This window comes from Episyrphus balteatus, chromosome 3 (genome assembly GCF_945859705.1).
Source record: "Episyrphus balteatus chromosome 3, idEpiBalt1.1, whole genome shotgun sequence".
Lineage (NCBI taxonomy): Eukaryota > Metazoa > Arthropoda > Insecta > Diptera > Syrphidae > Episyrphus > Episyrphus balteatus.
In genome coordinates this window covers 12,423,395-12,442,822 of record NC_079136.1, presented here as the reverse complement: position 1 = coordinate 12,442,822, position 19,428 = coordinate 12,423,395, and the positions used below count along the sequence as shown (strand labels likewise).

Sequence of the window (19,428 nt, the reverse complement as noted above, 5' to 3'; positions counted from 1 at the left end):
ATTTATTTCCTTAGACACTAGCTTTCAGAAAATATAACTCTCAACTGGTATAACGATGAGGGTAGGTCGTCCTATGGCGGGATCTCCTACTATAAGTGGCATCACTACATTAATATAAGAAATTACCCTTTGGGCCTGAAAGTGTGCAATATATTTTTTCAACTTTTTCGAGGGTAATTTTGTTGCTAGATTTGAATTTTAAAATTATTTTACGGAACGATGTAAATTAAAACCAACTTTTCTAATAAATAATTTACTTTATTATGAAGACATTAGTTACTTATTTTTTAGGACGTTTTTTTTTTTGTTATGAAGGGCTTTAAAGCTTAGCTCCTCCTACGAAAGAATCAAATTTGTGTAAGGTGACTCGGTATAAGGCGTCATTTGTGCTTCCAATGGAGTACATTCCTTATTTCTCAGAAGATCATCAGTCTTACAGGCTAAAATTCTGAAATTGATTTCGTTGGGATCTAACTTTCCAGTTGCAACTTTCTGAAAATATTTAAAATAAAATATCAATAAAACACAAAATTCAATAGATTTTTTTTCTTCTTTACCTGGAATCTACAAGTTAACATCCAAAGTTCCTCTCTGCCATATGGATTCTTAACAACTTTCATGCCGCTTGCAAATTGCAATTGTTCCTGATTGTTAGCTACAATCTTGAAGCCATTGTAAGAATAGGGAGAATGATAGATATTCCAAGCGAACACTGTCAACGGGTCTTCGCTGTTGGAATAAAGGTTTCCCTTGCTATCCATTGCTTCTTGAGCTGCTTGAACTCCACGTTTGCCGATTGTCTTAAATGCTTCTGGATGAGCATTGGGATTTTGCATCCAAATAGAATGATCGTTGAGGAGACGGAGAGGCACAGAATTCTCTGTGTCACTGGCCAAAGCATGGAAGTAAAGATGTCTTTCACTGTGCAAACCTGTTAACCAAGGCGGTCTATTAACAATTCTAGGATCGAGATCTAAGAATATACCTTTTTTGCTGCGTGGAGTTAAATTTAAGGCAAACATTCCGTCGGCAAGATCGAAACTTTCCCCAGCAACAGTATGGGTTACAAAATTAGGGTCAGGTTGCATGAGTGGATTTTCAACTCTCCAAGCCATATCGCGAATGGAGTCATAGACCAATAAACCAGGCTTAGTGACGTCAGCTACGTAGATCATTTGTCTTTGACACTCACCCATTGGTGGAGAATCATAAGTATCTACAGCGAGATTGATGAGAAGTGAGTCCGATGGAGTGTAGAGATTTGAGGGGAATTGGTAACGATGTAGGAGAGTGTCGGTCTTCAGATCAAACTTGAGTAGTTGAGGTGGACAAATATTGACTCCTTCAATAACTCCTGAGTCGATAACCCACATATTTTGACAATCATCGATCTTAAAGATTTGAAAAAATTTAGATAATTTAGAAGCAGTTTCAAGACATTTGTGGAAAGTAACTTACATGAACACGAAAAGCTGAAGTGATTCCTTTACATTCAGCATTATTGTTGATATGGGTATCATAGTTGGGATATGGATAGATTACTGGTCCATTGTCTCCAATTTTACTGGAAACTGTTGCTAAGGTATAAGGAATACCTTTTGAAAATCTGGGAATTGTTGTGAATACTCTCATATTTCCAGCAGCTAAAATGATTTTTTAGAACTTTATTAGTATGATGTAATAATTTTGATAAGAATAATAAATAGCATACGCAAATATTGAACTGCAACATCGATTGGTGTTCCAGTATTTGGTGTCAAAAGTCCATTGTCCACAGCATAACTACGTTCAATATCTGAATGGAAGCCATATTCAAGGACTTTCCATGCAAGCATCTGATTGAGGCTTTTTACTCTTTGAGCTGTAGTCCATGTTGATAGAAAAAGAATGAAAGCAAATGCTCTCATCAACCCCTTGAAATCATTCTGGAAAAAGAAAGAAAAATAAAACAAAAATTAAAACGACAAATTCAAACTTAAAAAATATAAATAAGAATTTAATAATGAAGTACGAGTAGTAAATGCATTTTTTATCTGAAAATTATAACCTGAATGGAAAGTAATTAATTTTTGATTTTTTGCTATTTTTTATAAATAAAAAAAAAAAAAACAAAAAACCTACATTTTAACAAATGATCAAAATATTTTTGTCATTAGCTTGGGGTTTATTTGAAAAATGATTCAAATATATTTTTGTAAATTATTTAATTATCTACAACTTTTATACATATTTTTTTTTCGATAGTCTAACTCTGCCAGAAATTGTTTAAAACCCTGTTATTTTACCCCCCCTCCATTTTTTTTTCCTCACTCCACGACCGGTCATATGTTACGATACAAACAATTTTTGCCTTATTTAACTTTAATCCACAATTTACTTGTCACTTATTTTCTGCTAATAATTTTTCAAGTTTTTGACCTCTGAAAACGGTCAAAATAAGCCGCGCGAATTTTCGGAATCCCGAAACTGACCCGAGCAAATTTTGCGAATTTTTCTTTTTGTGTGTTTATTTTCCTGGCTCAGTTTTGAACTCCGAACTCTCATGCAAATCAATCAAATCAAAGAGTTTGAATTAGGAAATTAAATGAAACATTCCTTAGGGCCAATTTTTCAATACTCAGATAAACCTCAGTTAGAGCTTATTCATAGGAATAAAAGTTTTTTTATATTGACATTTGGCAGTTTTTATTCTTCTGATAGTCTAACTGACGATTGAAAAATCAGGGCTTAATGAATCCAAAAACATAAATATAAAAATCCTTTTGAATACATTATTTTTGAAAGTAAATAAGAAAAAACAATGAAAGTTCTGGATTTCCGAAATTGAAATTTGGTGTTGTTTGATTTGGTACTCAAATGTTAATAGTTTTTTTTTTTCAATAAAAATCAATCAAATAAAAAAGTATGTTTTTGAAAAATTTGCTAAATTTAAATAGATCAGTTATCAGTTATTTAAAAGCTTTTCACAAGACCATGGTTGAGTATTTTACTAGAATGCCAGAAACAAAAACCGTTATATGCTCAATATGTTTTTTTAATTTTTTTATTTCAAAAGTAAGAACAATCGAGAAAAAAATTTTATTTAATTCATTTCTTTCCTTATTGCGTCGCCCTAGTATTGAAGTGCCGTATACGCCATTTTTACATTTTTGGGAAATCGCATTTAACCTTTTCGGTACCAGCGTTACTCTCATGTAACATATCTTTAAAAATTCGTAAAAAATATTCCATCAAATAATTTTTTAGGTTTCGATGACTTAATTGAAAGATAATAGGTAATGCCTTGTTACTTGATTAGTACAAAAAGTTAGTCAAATATCATACTTTTAATTTTTTTTATCGAAAAAGGTCACAATTTTGAAAAAAAAAGATATTGTAATGTTTTATTCCGGGTTCACAATAAAACTTATTTAATTTCCACTTATACTTCCGTTCAAATAAGAACACACTTTATTTCAACTCAATTTACTTTTATTATTCGCTCAAACAAACACACTTTTAAATCACTTTATTTACTACTAACAATTCGCAACACTTTATTTCACTTTGTACTGTACTCTTTCACTTTCAAGATTAAACTGTCTCCGGTCGGTGTCTACGCTGCCTTTTATACCGGAATCTCGAGACTCGAGAACGTCCTCGAAGGCTCTCGTCCCTGTCTCTCGAAACTTCCTTTCCAGGAAGGGCACTTCATACTTCCAGTCTAGTGGGATATTTTGAGATGTGTTCAGTGTGGGATATTTTGAGATGTGTTCAGTGAGATATTTTTAGATGTGTTCAGTGGGATATTTTTAGATGTGTTCAGTGAGATATTTTTCTTAATTACTAAAGGTCCGTTCACATTTCTACCTTTGCAGTAGTAGGTAGTGTGTTCAGACTTTTATCTTAAAAGTAGTTCAGTAATTCATCGTTACATTGCCCCCCCTCTTAGGATTGTTCGTCCCGAACAACTCCATTGCTTCTATCACCATTATAACGATGTAAACGGTCACAATGAACTACCTTTAGTTTGCCTCTTACCCCTCTTTGTATACGGTAAACCACGTCGTTAATTCTGGTTATTACTGTGTAAGGGCCTTCCCAGTTTTGTTGTAGCTTCGGTGATAGTCCCTTTTGTCGGTGGGGATTGTAAAACCACACAAGTTCTCCTTCTTGAAACCCTGTTGCTGTCGCTCGTGCGTCATATCTTGTTTTCATCCTGTCACTAGACGCTTTTATATTTGTCCTTGTCCGTTGGTGAATGTCAGCCAGTGTTCCTTTCAGGTTATCTACGTACTCATCCATTTCATGTGGCTCGTTTGGAACACTTCCAAATTTTATCTCACTTGGCAGACGTATTGTTGAGCCAAATAGGACTTCCGATGGTGTATGTCCAGTAGAACTATGTGTTGCACTTCTATAAGCCATCAAGAATAATGGAATATGTCGGTCCCAGTCTCGTTGATTATCATTGACTACTTTTGACAGGTGTTCCTTAAGTGTCCTGTTAAATCGCTCAACCATCCCATCAGATTGTGGATGAAGCGGTGTTGTTCGCGTCTTCTTGATGCCAAGGAGTGAGCAAACCTCTTGAAAAATCTTAGATTCGAAGTTCCTTCCTTGGTCGGAATGAAGTTCCATGGGTACTCCGAACCTGCTCACCCAATGAAAGACAATCTTATCCACAACTGTTTTGGTTTCCTGGTTTGGAATGGCAAATGCCTCAGGCCATTTGCTGAAGTAGTCCATCACTACAAGGATGTATCGATTTCCGTTGTTGGTTTCGGGAAAAGGACCTGCTACGTCTATTGCAATTCTCTCAAAAGGTGCACCCACATTGTACTGCTGCATCTTGCTTTGGATTTTTCTAGCTGGTCCTTTGCTAGCGGCACAAGTATCACATTTTCGGCACCACTTTTCAACGTCTTCTCTCATACGTAACCAGTAGAATTGCTGTCGTAGCTTTTCCAGCGTCTTGTTGATGCCTAAATGGCCTCCAGAAGTTCCACCGTGCATCTCTCGGAGAACATCATTTACCTTTGACTGAGGTACGACTAGCTGCATTACATAGGATTTACCATCTGCGGATTCCCACTTACGCCTGAGTAGCCCTTCTTGCACATGAAGTGAGTCCCATTGTGCCCAATATGCTTTTAGAGTGGGGCTTCGGTCGGAGATGTCGGCCCATTCTGGTTTCTCTTGATGTTCCTTCCATGCAAGGATGGGTTCGATGTCCGAATCTTCCTGTTGGGCCATTCTGAGTTCTTCATTACTCCAGCCGCAAATGGGATCAGCTCTCGTTCTTCTAACAGCGACAACTTCCTTTTCTTCTAGTCGTGTGCAATGTTTGCAGTCTTGCTTGCACGGGCGTCGAGATAATGCGTCTGCATTTGAATGCAGTTTTCCTCTTCGATGTTGAATCTGACATTGATACGTCTGAAGTATCTCGATCCATCTTGCTACTTGACCCTCTGGATTTTTGAAGTTCAAAAGCCAATTTAGTGCACCATGATCTGTGCGAAGAAGGAACTTCTGTCCATAGATGTACTTATGGAAGTGCTTTGTTGCCAATACTAGAGCTAGAAGTTCCCTTCTGGTCACGCAATAGTTTCTTTCTTGTTTCGAGAGTACCTTGCTGAAATAGGCAACGACCTTTTCTTCTCCGTCATGAACTTGCGATAAAACAGCACCAACTCCAACATTACTTGCATCTGCGTCAATGATGAATTGTTTGCCTGGAGTCGGATAGGCCAGCACAGGAGCTTCACATAACCGCAGCTTCAGTTCCTGAAAGCTTTTCTCACACTCACCTGACCATTTAAAGGGTTTACCCTTCTCCGTAAGTTGGTGCAAGCTTTTGGCGATTCTCGCAAAATCCTTCACAAATCGTCGATAGTACGTTGCCAGACCGAGGAAACTCCGAAGTTGATGCTTGTCCTGAGGGGTTGGCCAGTTCTTCACAGTGTCAACCTTTTCAGGATCAGTCTTCACTCCTTGGGATGAGATGATATGCCCCAAATATTTAACCTCGGTCTTGAAAAGTGCACACTTCTTTGGATTCAACTTAAGATGTGCTTCTCGTAGCCTTTGGAATACAGCCTTTAGGTTTTCACAATGGTCATCAAATGTTTTCCCGTAAACGATGACATCATCCAAATAGACTAGGCAAGATTTCCAGGTTAATCCATTTAAAACGCACTCCATTAAGCGCTCAAAAGTAGCTGGGGCATTGCATAGCCCAAACGGCATGACATTAAACTGCCACAGACCATTTCCTGTGGAGAAAGCCGTCTTCTCCCGATCTTCTGGATGGATTTCTACCTGCCAGTAGCCACTCTTCAAATCCAAAGTCGAAAACCATTGTGCTCCTTCCATTGCATCTAGAGTATCGCTGATTCTTGGCAGTGGGTAGCTGTCTTTCTTCGTCACATCATTCAGCCTGCGGTAGTCGACACAAAATCGAGTGCTTCCATCCTTCTTTTTGACGAGAACTACCGGTGATGCCCAAGGGCTTTTGGAATTTTCGATTAGCCCGTCTTTCTTCATTGTTGTTATCATTTCTTCAACTTCACCTTGTTTGGCCAACGGGAGACGTCTTGCTGGTTGACGAATCGGCCTAGCATCTCCTGTATCGATTCGATGCTGCACCAGTTGTGTCCGGCCGTATTGCCCGCTGGATGAAGAGAAAATATCAGCATATTCGTGAAGAAGACTTCCCGCAACATTAAGCTGATGTTGACTCAAGTTGTCTGATTTGAGAATTTGTTTCTTTAGTTTCTCCGAGTTCATAGTCATCTGTGTATCCACCTCGTTGATCTTAGTTATTGCGGCCACAGATTCACATTGCCCAACAACTTCTCCTTTCTTAAGCTTGATTGGGTACGGTTTGATGTTAAGTATGCGTACAGGTACCATGTTGTTCTTTGGTGCCACAAGAGTCTTCCCGATGATGATGTTTTGGGAACTTTGTTTAACTTCTGGCTCAACCATGAGGTATCGATGGCTTCCAATATTCCCCTTTAGTTTCGTCCACACAAAAACTTCTGAAGAAGGAGGCAGGCACATGTCTTCTTTGATGACAGTTCTAATTGTTGTTGAATTTTCGTTGCCATAGACCATTGGGATCTCCACATTTCTGTATTTCAGGACTTGATTACCTATATCCAAAATGATTCCATGCTCCTTCATGAAGTCGATTCCAATGATGCACTCGTCACATATATCTGCCACCAAAAACACATGTGAAAACTCTAGTTCAGCTACACGGATCGTAAGACGAACTTCTCCGTACACTCTTGCTGCTTCGCCTGTGGCGGTCTTCAGACGGTAGCTGTTGGTGTTATGTAGCCATGTCATCTTCACCAAGTCTCTTCGTACAATGGAGGCGGTGGCACCGGTGTCAATTGTAGCCACGTGTTGTTTGTTGTTTATGGTCGCCTCCACTGTCAGACTTTTGTTGTCTCGTTTAGTCTGTGAGACTTGAATTGTGGTTCTGGGGCCATCGATACCAGAAACCAGCTTCTGCCCCTCGAAGTTGGTTCTTACTCGTTTTCCCGAATGGGAATCAAGCTGAAGATGAGTGTTGGTTCTATCGCTTACCTGTTGTTGGGCAATATTCCTGTTTCCACAGTGTTCGCAAGCAGTTCTTCTTGGTGGCAATCTGCACTGCCGCTGGAGATGTCCTGTCTTGTTACAGTTCCAGCATCGAGCAGCTCCGTCTCGCTGGTTTCTTTGGAACGCGAGTTTTTGACAAGAGCATTCCTCCACTGCAACTTCTCTTACCCGATGAACGCCTTGAGAAGCCTGTTCTGCTGCTTCCATAGTCAGTGCAAACGCTAATGCTTCAGGAAGGGAACGTTTTCCAGCTGTTCGAATTGCTCGCTGAAGATTTATATCAGATACAGCACGTACAAAGGCTTCTGTCGCAAACTGATTGATAATGTCGTCTCCTGCTGTCGGATATGCCAGATGAGCCAACCTTTCAATATCTGCTTGAAGTTGTTGCAGAGTTTCTCCTCTTTTCTGGACTCTTGTATTGAGTTGGACGCGGAAGACTTCCTGCATATGGCCATCTCCAAAGCGTTTTTCAATGACCTGGAAAAGAGCGTTAAAGTTACCATTCTTTTCTGGTGGTAACGTTTGTAACAACTCAGCAGCAGGACCTCTAAGAGCAAGAGTCAGCGCTATACATTTGTCTTCGTCATCCCAGCCATTTGTTGTTGCAGCTGCCTCAAACTGTTTCTTGTAGATCGACCAAGAACTTTGTCCATCAAATGTTGGTGGGTGCATTTCCTTCTTCTTTGGGTACTCACCAGAACTTTCTCGAATCTTAATTTTCCGAACCTTGTCAAGTTCCTCAGTAATACTTTGCATTTTAACTTCCATTTTTTCAAATTTGTCACCCACTTTCTCGAACTTTCCTTCTACTTTCTCGAACTTTTCTTGAGATTGCTTTTCAACGCATTTGATGGAAGCATCAATAGCAACGAACTTGTTCTCGATCGCGTCAAGCTTACCTTGGATGATGTTTTTCTGTTCATCTAATTTTTCGAGAAGATTCTGTTGTTCACTCTTTTGCTCGGTACGTTGTTTTTCCATTTGTTCGAGAACACTCTGTTGTTCACTCCTTTGCTCGGTACGTTGTTTTTCCATTTGTTCTCTCTGTTCCTTGCGTTGTGTCTCAATTTGTTCTTTCTGTTCTTCAAATTTTGCAAGGAGAACAGCCATCATGGATGACATATCGGAACTAGTACTTACTCGTTCTTCTATCATTTCAACCTCGAATTGAAATGTATCCAAATCTTCGTTTTTCTGGGTTAAATAATCCTGTAGACGAATAATGAGATCATTTTTCGATCCAGCAGTAGGAAGACTTCGCTTAGTCAATTCCGCCTTCAACTCAGTCAAACTTAACTGATTTAGTGTTTTACCCATTTTAACTTTTCAAAACGCGAGCACTTTTACTTTTTTAAAATGTTTTACACTTTGTTTATTGTTAAAACACACGCGCACTTTTTATTTTATTCGCGAAATTATCTGATTCGCACAAATAAATAAGTTTTATTCCACTTTTCTGACACCAATGTAATGTTTTATTCCGGGTTCACAATAAAACTTATTTAATTTCCACTTATACTTCCGTTCAAATAAGAACACACTTTATTTCAACTCAATTTACTTTTATTATTCGCTCAAACAAACACACTTTTAAATCACTTTATTTACTACTAACAATTCGCAACACTTTATTTCACTTTGTACTGTACTCTTTCACTTTCAAGATTAAACTGTCTCCGGTCGGTGTCTACGCTGCCTTTTATACCGGAATCTCGAGACTCGAGAACGTCCTCGAAGGCTCTCGTCCCTGTCTCTCGAAACTTCCTTTCCAGGAAGGGCACTTCATACTTCCAGTCTAGTGGGATATTTTGAGATGTGTTCAGTGTGGGATATTTTGAGATGTGTTCAGTGAGATATTTTTAGATGTGTTCAGTGGGATATTTTTAGATGTGTTCAGTGAGATATTTTTCTTAATTACTAAAGGTCCGTTCACATTTCTACCTTTGCAGTAGTAGGTAGTGTGTTCAGACTTTTATCTTAAAAGTAGTTCAGTAATTCATCGTTACAATATAAAAAAAGTTAATCCAGAAAGTGTTTTGCTCTTTGGCTTAGAAGAAGTAGCATATATTATTGTTCTATAAAAAGTTATTTTCTCAGTTGTCCGACCTTTTTTGGTGCTCATAGGCAGTGCATGCTACTTTCATGTTACATAAGAATAACACATTAGTTTTGCTATTTATTATTTTGGAACCTAACTTTTTGCTATTCATATTTCTTAGTTGTGATTTGATACGATAATACTGAAAAAACATTTTTTAATATTGATTTTCATAGCTTGGGTTCGAAAGGGTTAACCGCCTTTGGACGAGACCGCGGTTGAGTCTTTAACGAGAAAGCCAGAAACAAAAACCGTTCCATGCTTAATATATTGTTTCAATTTTTTTCATTTCAAAAGTAAGAACTATGGAGATAAAATTTTAATAATTTTTTTTGAAAATACAAGAATTCCATATTGGTCTTTCAGACAACATTTCGAAAAAAAGTAAACTTTTGAGTGACAAAAGACCAACTATTGATTTTTTAAAAGGGAAATGTTTAAAAAAAATTTTTTTCGTCGAATGTGATGTTGATGTAAAATACAAAATAAGAATATTTCTGAAGATTAAATAAAATGCACGACTGGGGTCGCAAGTACTTGCTCTTGTAGTTCAAAGTATGGTTATCTTAAATAGCTATTGGAAATTTAAGATTTTGTTAAGTGTCGAGAAAAAAAAAATCAAAAAAAATTGCAAGTTAAAAAAATTAAAATTAAAATTTTTTTTTTCAAAAACTTAAAAAAAAATTTTTTCAAAAACTTTTTTAATTTTTTTTTTTTAATTTTGACACTTCAAAATTATGTCTGTAAAGTTTGAATAAAATTAACTCATGTTTTGATGAAATATATGAACTTAAAAAATTTGTTAATTTTTGAAAAACGGCAACGTCATATTTCTGTTCTCCGCATTTTTTGAGAAAAACTAAAAACGCAGTTTTGTAAGAATCAATGGGAGTATTACTTACACCAAATTTAATCAAAATCGTTAGAGCCGTTTTCGAGAAATTTGCAATACCTCGAAAACTTTATATGGGAGATATGCGTTTAAAAGGAGATATTAGAAAAATAAAAAAAACGGGTCTAGGGAATTACGTAAAAATCGTGTGTACCAAGTTTCAAGCAAATCCGTCCATCCGTTTAGGCCCTAGCTCGATGTACAGATGGACGCACAGACGCACATACGCACATACGCACAGACGCACAGACCGACGGACGGCATGATGAAAACCACTTTTTTGATCTTCTCCATCATCGTAATGTCGGTATTGATTAAAACCTCGAATTTTTTTTTCTACACGAAACCAATACTTGCCCTATAGAGCAAGTAAAAATAAAAGAATATATTTTATTTTTTTTTCTACGCATTTCTACTTAGAATATTGTTATCCCCTAGAATTTACCTAATGTAATTTGAGAAACATCTACAATACATAGAAGATGAACTCGTTTTTACTACGTTATAAAATTATAAAAAAAATATTATACGATAATAATAAGGTACTCTTAATAAATTTTCGAATGTTAGATTTCAAAGTTGGAGGAATATGTACATAAATATTAGTTAATTTTTTTTAGAAGACAAATAAGGAAAGCTTACTATCTCTCTATAAAATATAGAGATATAGAGACCCAGAAAGTCTAAAATGTAAAAAAAATATAAATTATAGCACGTATTATCAACATAAATTTACATTTTTTACATTTTAGACTTTCTGATATGTATTAATAATTTATTGGGTGTATTCATAAACATGATTTACAGTATTGCTAATTAAAACTTTAACATTGGCTTACACTATGAATACGCACCTATGAAGTTTAAAGTATGGCAATGAAACAAAATCAAACTATGTTAAATGTCAAGTGTCTAACAAAAAACACTTCAAAATACTTGGGAAATTGAACTAATAACCTTAAAATCGATGTTCCTGGAAATGAAAATAATTCCCATTCCCTTTTTTTGCGGAAAATCCAAAATAATGTGTGGTATTTGCATTGTGTGCATCTTATCAGTGTCAAAACATTGTATAATCGCAATCTCAAAAATGCAATTGATAAATCTGGTACTTTCTTTTACTACCCATTTTTTTTTTTTATATAAATAAACTATCTTCTGAGTCAATAATATTCATCAAATGATTAATGATATGTACACGAGTTTGAGCATGTAATTATATTGTTTGTTTACAAACATGGTGGTCAGTTGTTGTCACTTTTGTTAACCTTAAAAATAAATCAAAAGTTATAGCTAATTGTCTTTTCATTGATAAAATTTGTAAGAAAAAGTTGTATTTTAATTGAATGTGGGGCTTTTATTTATTGAGAATACCGTTTTGCATGTTATCACATTCCTATGGGTCATTGTCAGTGATAAATAATAATAACATTTGTAAGTTATCTGGTAAGATTACGTTAGATTTGTTTTTGTTTAAATAAAAATTAATAATTAGAATAATTATCAGGCGAATTTGTACAAATCTGTGTACACACTTTACATGTTATAAAAAATAAAAAACAAATTATTTTGAATGTCATATTCAATTTATTGAGACCGATAAAGCTATTTTGATTATGAAATAGGGATCTAGTTTAGACGAACGGGGTAAATACTGGACAGATTGGCTGGATTCCATGAAGGTATCCTCGAAAAATGTCTTTCTTAGATCATATTCATAAAATCCATCCGTTAAGAGGACATTTATCTGAAGTTATGACTAAAAACTAATCGAAGAATTTATATTGCCAATTCAAAACAAATAAATAGTTATTTAATTTTCATATAAAACCGCTGTATTATTTAATATTAATTGAATTTTGTTGTCATTAAAAATTCAAACAAAAAAGAAAATGTAAATGTGTTTAATTCATTGACAACTGTTAATTTTTTTTATATTTACTATATATTTGATGTAACTTTACTACTATTTCAATGCAGCAAGTAGTCAATCTGTAGAAGATACATAAATCAAAAGATAGAAAAATTGATATATGTTATTTTAATTGAAAGGTTTTGCAGTAATTCCGTTTAAAAAAATCCTAACAGGGCATAAAATTAAATGTTTAATTTACTTTTATATTTTATTGTTTTTTTAGTCAAGGATATTCACACTATTTACTCATACATATAAGAAATGCTTTTTGATATTGTCAATTTTTTATAAGAATTTCTCGTTTTTAAATCCCATATATTTTTCTATACGATTTATTAAAATTATTTAAGAATCATACAAAAATACTAGAACATACTCGTTTTATGCGTGTGCTAACTGCTGACATTGAACTCTGTCTAACTTTAAAGTTAGTTCATGACAGATAAAAACTAGAAAATAAATTAAAAATGTACCCATTATTTAATATGAGTAGCGTGCGGCATAATCATACCTTATTATCTTTTTTTAAGAAAAATATTGATAGATACATTATGTCACTTTGGTTATGATATATTTACTAAACTTCATGCACAGACTTTGTTTTCATAAATATTCAAATTATTGGGTATATTAAAAATCTATAATAATAAATTTATTTGTGTTCTTTCCATTAGAAATATAATAAAAACAGGTAAGAGTCTTATGATCAATTTTTTCTCCCAAAAATACCAACCAAATTAAAAAAAAAAAAAAAAATAAACAAGTCCTAATATTTAACCACCTTTCAGTGCGAAATTTTGCGGTATTTTGATTTAAATATTTATGACCAAAAAAATCTCCATTCATTTCGTTCTCAAACAAATTTATGCTAAATAAAATAAAAACGAGTTTAAAATTTTTTAGCTTCGTAGATTTTGAATTTGAGATTTTATATATCTTTAATTGTTTTTAAGAGCTTTTATTTGTGGAAACTTATTATTTGGTCCTCGTATAATTAAAGTGCAAGTGAATGGTATTTTTTCAAAAATGTGGATATACGATAAAATAAACGAACAAAAAACTGAATCACCCCCTTTTTTATTTTGAAAACAAAACTTTTCAGGCTATAAGATTGATAACTCAATTTATAATTTCTACTTTTAACTTCTCATTGAGTGTAAAACGATTTCCAATATTGGTTTATGTTTATTGGTTTCCTGTTGTTAAATCTGGTTTATTACACGGTTAAAAATTCTGGAGTATTTTTTAATACAGCTCTTGTATTAAAGCAATTTTCAATACAAAAAATATTACATTTTAATATCTCCAAAATATTAAAATTATTTTTAATCTTTTTTGTATTAAATTTCAATATTTAAGTATTAAGTTCACTACTTGTAACACAAAAAATATTGGAAAATAATATCCGTGGGTTAAATTCTAATCTTGTATTGAATTTTAATACCGCTGTATTACATTTTAATATAATTGTATTAAAATATAATACAAATTTAATAAAAACTAATATAAAAAGTATTAAATTGTAATATTAAATTTTAATCAAACGTCAGCAGCCACAGTACACATAATAAGGTAATATATTCCGAACGTTATCAAAATTTGTTTGTCAAAAATGGGCACCAATCTGTCAGGTCGGCCTTTAATTTTTATATTTCAATCGCAGTAAACAGGAAATTTGTTTTTGTTTGTCATTTGAAAAAATTATAAATTAAAAAATAACAAATTTCCTTGTGTTTCTTCGCGGAAAATGGAGAATATTTGTTAACAAATAAGTGGTGTGCGTGGTTTTTCGTTTTTTGTGCGTTTTTTATCGGTAAATAAAAGAATTAAGATTTACGGTAGCTGACATTAGTCGCCAAATTGTCATGTTTTGATAATTTGGCGACCAATGTCAGTTTGGAAAAAAAAAAAATGAAAAAAATCCATTGTTTGAGGTACCTTTTTTAAAAAAAAAATTAATTAATATTTGTCAATTTGTACTTATTTGAAAGCGCTTTGTGTTTTTTCGAAGTAAAATACATACATTGCAGATGAATTTTGATCGGCAATAAGATTTTACATGCCACAGTTTTGTGTTTGACAATAATATCACCATTATTATGTTATTTATGATTAATATTTGTTTTCAGTAATGAATTCAGGAAAAGAATACATATTATTACCTTTAAATACATTTGGTATTGAATTGAAATATTTTTGTATTATCTTTTAATAAAATTCTTATTAGAAATAAATATGAAAAGATTAAATTTTAATATGCAATAATTGAAATTTAATACATTTGGTATTAATTTCTAATATAAACTCTATTATTTTTAAATACAACTATATTACATTTTAATACATTTTGTATTAACTAAAAAGTTTTAATATTTGTCATGTATTAAATTTTAATACATTTCTGGTGTAGACCTATATGTAACCCAAAAAGTATTGAAAAATACTCCAGAATTTTTAACCGTGTACGATCCCATATCTTTAAAATTAGAACTGATTACCCCACTCGTAGAAACCGATTTAGACTCGTTTGCTGAATCTAAACTTAAGCATTTAAGTTCTACATAAATCCTTATGTCACAGTTTACGCAGAGGAAAAAGTAGGGAATAAGAGTTTATGTTCAACATAAATTTTTTAAGTTTCGATTCAGCAAATGGCCCTTAGAAGTTTACCAATAGAGGCGAGTTATGTTGACGTATGAGCCTATAGAATTTGTCTATATGGAAATGATTGTAGATGCAGAGCAAATAGACTAGTAGATATTATGCAATCTATTTAACGAATTGAAACAAATAAATAAAAAAAAATAGGGAGTCATTGCAATTAAAGAAAAAAAGCGACTAAAGAAAAATCAGATAATAGGCTATTGATGATGTCTTAAAAAAACATAGCAATAAGGAACTAAGAGGTTTACGGATTTTTATTGTAGGAAACGTTCAATGGGTTATAAAAGAAGATTAAATCGGGCAGTGCAATTAAATAAGAAGGTAGAAATTGAAGATAGGGGTGCAAAAGCCCCCTTTTTGGTTTTTCCAATATATATCGTTAACAAAGCAAAATGTTGATAAATTGCAATAAAAGACTTTTTATAAAAAATTAAATTTCCAATCAGAATAATGTTTTTTAAAAATTGAAAAAAATGTCTAAACATAAAAAATCGATTTTTTGCTTTTTTGGTCGTATCTTTTTTTTGGGCTGAGATAGCCAAAACATTGGTCTAAGTAAAATAAAGAAGATTAAATTATCTTCAAAATTCTGGACCTAATAAATTTTTTCATTGAAAATTTACTGAAATATGGCCATTTGAACCTATCTTTTTTCGAATTTTTAGTTTTACTCAAGTAAAAAAAACATTTGACGATAACTTTGGGTCCAAGAATTGATTTCAGTTTCTATTTAAAATCAAGTTATTTCAATCAATTGTTTTTGCTACAAATCACTCGAGTTCACCTGATTGAACTCAGAAAGTGGCTTTAGACCTCCTGGTTTTGTATTGTTCCATTTTTTAATCCAAATGAATGCTGTTGTGTTTGCCTTTAGTTGTACCAGGAGCAGTTCAAAGTTGAATAAGAAAGAGAGTCTTTAAATTATTTGAATATTAAAAAAAAAGTTTACTGGTTCAATTTTCACGCTAGATTTTCTTTTAAGAAAAAAAAATGTTCCACATACACCACAGTGACCCCTTTATAAGACTTTTTTTCAACAACTGACCATATAAAAATTTGTGATCATAATTAAATAGTGTCCAGTATTTTGTTAGAAAACTATTTTTAAGAGCTTCAAAATCATACTTTTTACCTACATAGTTTGTACAGGTAGAAAATACTAAATGAAGAAAGTCGTTGGCCAAAACCATCAAAACGAAGTCGGAGAAGACACATTGACATTTCTTGGCGTTTTTTTTTTTAAATTTCTTTTAAAATGAAGAATTCAAAATGTGGGTTTAACAAATTTGAAAAAAAAACACCAAGGAACTTGAATTTGCACAAAAAACACTCTTTATTTTTTTGTTTTTTTATTTTATTGTTTTTATTCCCCATAAAGATGTTAATTTTGATCAAACTGTTTTTACCTTCACTTATTTATGCCAATAATATAAATTCCTTCCTTGTTTTTCTGTCTGCCAAAAAAACATTTACTTTCAAGTTTATAGAGTGAACTAATAAAAATTGGGTCATTATTTTTTTGTATGATCTTTTTTGCTGATCGTGATATACAAAATGCATTCACTAAATAAAAATACTTCTTATTGTTAATTAAACAATAAATAATACAAAAAAAAAAAAAAATGCACAGCTGGCACTCACCATTGAAATATTCCTTTATATTCAAATAAAGTATTTTAAGTTCTTAACCACTTTCTTTTAAACAAAAAATATTAATAACTTTCAACGATTTTTGTTTAAAAAAAAATTATTTAATTTAACACTTCACGACAATAAGTAATAAAATTTGGAGAATGAAAGTTTAGTTTCAATCCATTCAAAGTGAATCCACAAAGTCTTTTGGTCTTATTTATTGACAAACAATAGGTTTTAAAAAAAAATTCACCACTGGAAATACCAGAAATCAAGATTTCACTAATAATCAATATAAATGTAAATATTTATTTATTTTATTAATTTCTTAACACCACAAAGGAACTTTAGAACCGATATACCTACTGACTGAGTCTTGCTTTTAAAAATCGTCTGATCGATACAAGCTTCGTTTGTCAAATGACCCTTTTCAGCTTGTATACGATTAACTTAAGAAGATAATGTGTCACTGTTTGTTTTTGGACGTCTGAAACTAGTTTGTGTATAGTTGCTTCTTCAAACAAGCTTTAAATATTTATGAAAATTTTGATTCGCGTCGCCGGCTGAAAAGGCTTGACGTCGTTATTTTGAGTAGATAACAGCAACAGGGCGATGATGATGAAAATATTGAAGAGTTTATTGTTAATTTTCTACTGATAAGCCGGGAATATTTATTGGGGTTTACAAATTTAATATGCGGGGGTTTGAGTTACACCTTTAATAACTCATTGATTAGGAAAAATATCATTTTGTTTTGAATTAATGTAAAATGTAAATAGGAGATAAATAAGGATTTGGTGACGCTACAATTTTTTCAGATCTTCCAAACATAATTCCTTATGTGTCTGTCCTACATCTTTAACATGTTAAAATCATTTTCTGCAGAGTTTGAAAGACTAAAATACTGGTTTGATTATTTAGTAAGCAATTAACTTAGAGGGTCACTGGGGTGTATGTGTAACCTTTTTGTATTCACAAATCTTAGCGGATAATGCAAAATATTTTATTCTTGAGTTTTTATGTAATTTGATGAATTGACCTATTTTGAATTTTGTTTACCAGTCTTTTACCTTAAAATAGTTCAAATGGTTATGCAAAAAAACATCAACTTAAGAATGAATTATTTGAATTTATAATCACATTATGAAGAAACCTTCCAATTCCGATAATTTTTTTTGTTCTAAGGAAGTTTTTGACTGACATATCAAACAGGGGCAAGATTGATATTTTTTTAATTAATCTAACAATTGGGAGCAAATTTGTGTGAAAATTTACAGATGTTTTATTTGATTATTTAGTTTTTAGTTTATTGTTGAAATTAAACTAGAGAAAGTCAGAAATTATAAAAGGTCTTCGAATTTTTTATTTTTTGTATTGTCGCATTTGTTTAATGATTTTATGAAAAAAAAAATGTTTCTAACATCTCGACCAACTATTGAAATTAGGAAATATATTTATATCAAGAGTGCGTAAAAATTCTGACGCAAAGTTCTGTATTTCAAAATTCTTCTTTTTTTATTCTTTCTTTTAAATTTCTGCTTTCCAAAATTCTACCATTATATGTGTATAGGTATTTGAACAAAAAACTTTAGCTTATTATGTTTTTTTTTGTTATCTTAGCATTTGCGCTTACTAAACAAGGATAATGTAATTCAAGTTTGGTACTTTCCAAACTGTTTGTTATTCGTCACCAACATTTTTCATCTAAATACCATTGAAAACTAATTAAAAATGATTATTAGTTTCTAGTTGATAAATTGATAAATTTTTAATTATTTTACTTAGCATTAAAAACCTTTTCTCAATATTTTTTAAATCTATTGATTTATCAAAAAAAAACATGAATACATATTAAAAAAAATTGGCAAAGTAAATAAGTTATTAAATAAGCAGAGCATTTTACGAGAAGTTAATTTAACAAAACTCTGCAAAAAATTAAAAAACGGTCTGGGATATGTTTAAAACGCACTTTTTAACATTTCCCAAAAACTTTTTTTTAATTTTTGCTGAGTTTTTAAAACAGAATTTTGAAAGGATTTTGATGTCGGCAGAATTTCGACACCAAACCATTCAGGGTTGGAAATAAAGGAAATAAATCAAATCTAATGTCGATTCAAACACTTTCTATTTACAATTAAGTGTACTTAAGCCAAGTGTACTGGAGGCTAGAAATTTTGTTATGGTATAAAGGCCACAAACTATTACAGTTTTTTTTATTTAACTTAATAAATTTTTTGTTTAATGCAGGGGTCTATCACATCAGAAGTTCAAATCTTGGCACAAGCACCTAGACATTCTTTTTACAAATGCGTGATGCCAGAAATTAACATACCCTCTATTTTTATGAAGAAGTGCAACTCAGCTTAACACACGCCATCAAAATGTTTGTTATAAAAATTAAGAACATAAAACCATAAAGACTTTTTATTAAAGAGCCTACAAAATTATTTCGAGTGAAACGGTTTTTTTTTTATTATGAAACGATGAAATTCATAATTATTACCAAAACAACTATGACAAAAATGATAGGCATCTTAGTAAAAAAAAAAATATGATAAAAATTGTGTTTATTGCCGCTGGTACACATAATGTACTTAAGTAAAATATCTTTCATACTTTTATGATAATGGT

At 32.4% G+C, this 19,428-nt stretch overlaps 1 protein-coding gene across 1 annotated transcript; it reads right to left on the bottom strand.

The window, feature by feature from the left end:
- Positions 1–255: 255 nt before the first annotated feature.
- Positions 256–17,309, bottom strand: LOC129916812 (major royal jelly protein 1-like). The gene is made up of 6 exons (XM_055996967.1): positions 16,807–17,309; positions 1,712–1,925; positions 1,459–1,643; positions 986–1,391; positions 558–931; positions 256–492 (listed from the first exon to the last, which is right to left on the bottom strand). The coding sequence occupies exons 1-6, from the start codon at positions 16,807–16,809 to the stop codon at positions 337–339; spliced, it is 1,338 nt and encodes a 445-aa protein (XP_055852942.1). The 5' UTR covers positions 16,810–17,309; the 3' UTR covers positions 256–336.
- Positions 17,310–19,428: the final 2,119 nt, after the last annotated feature.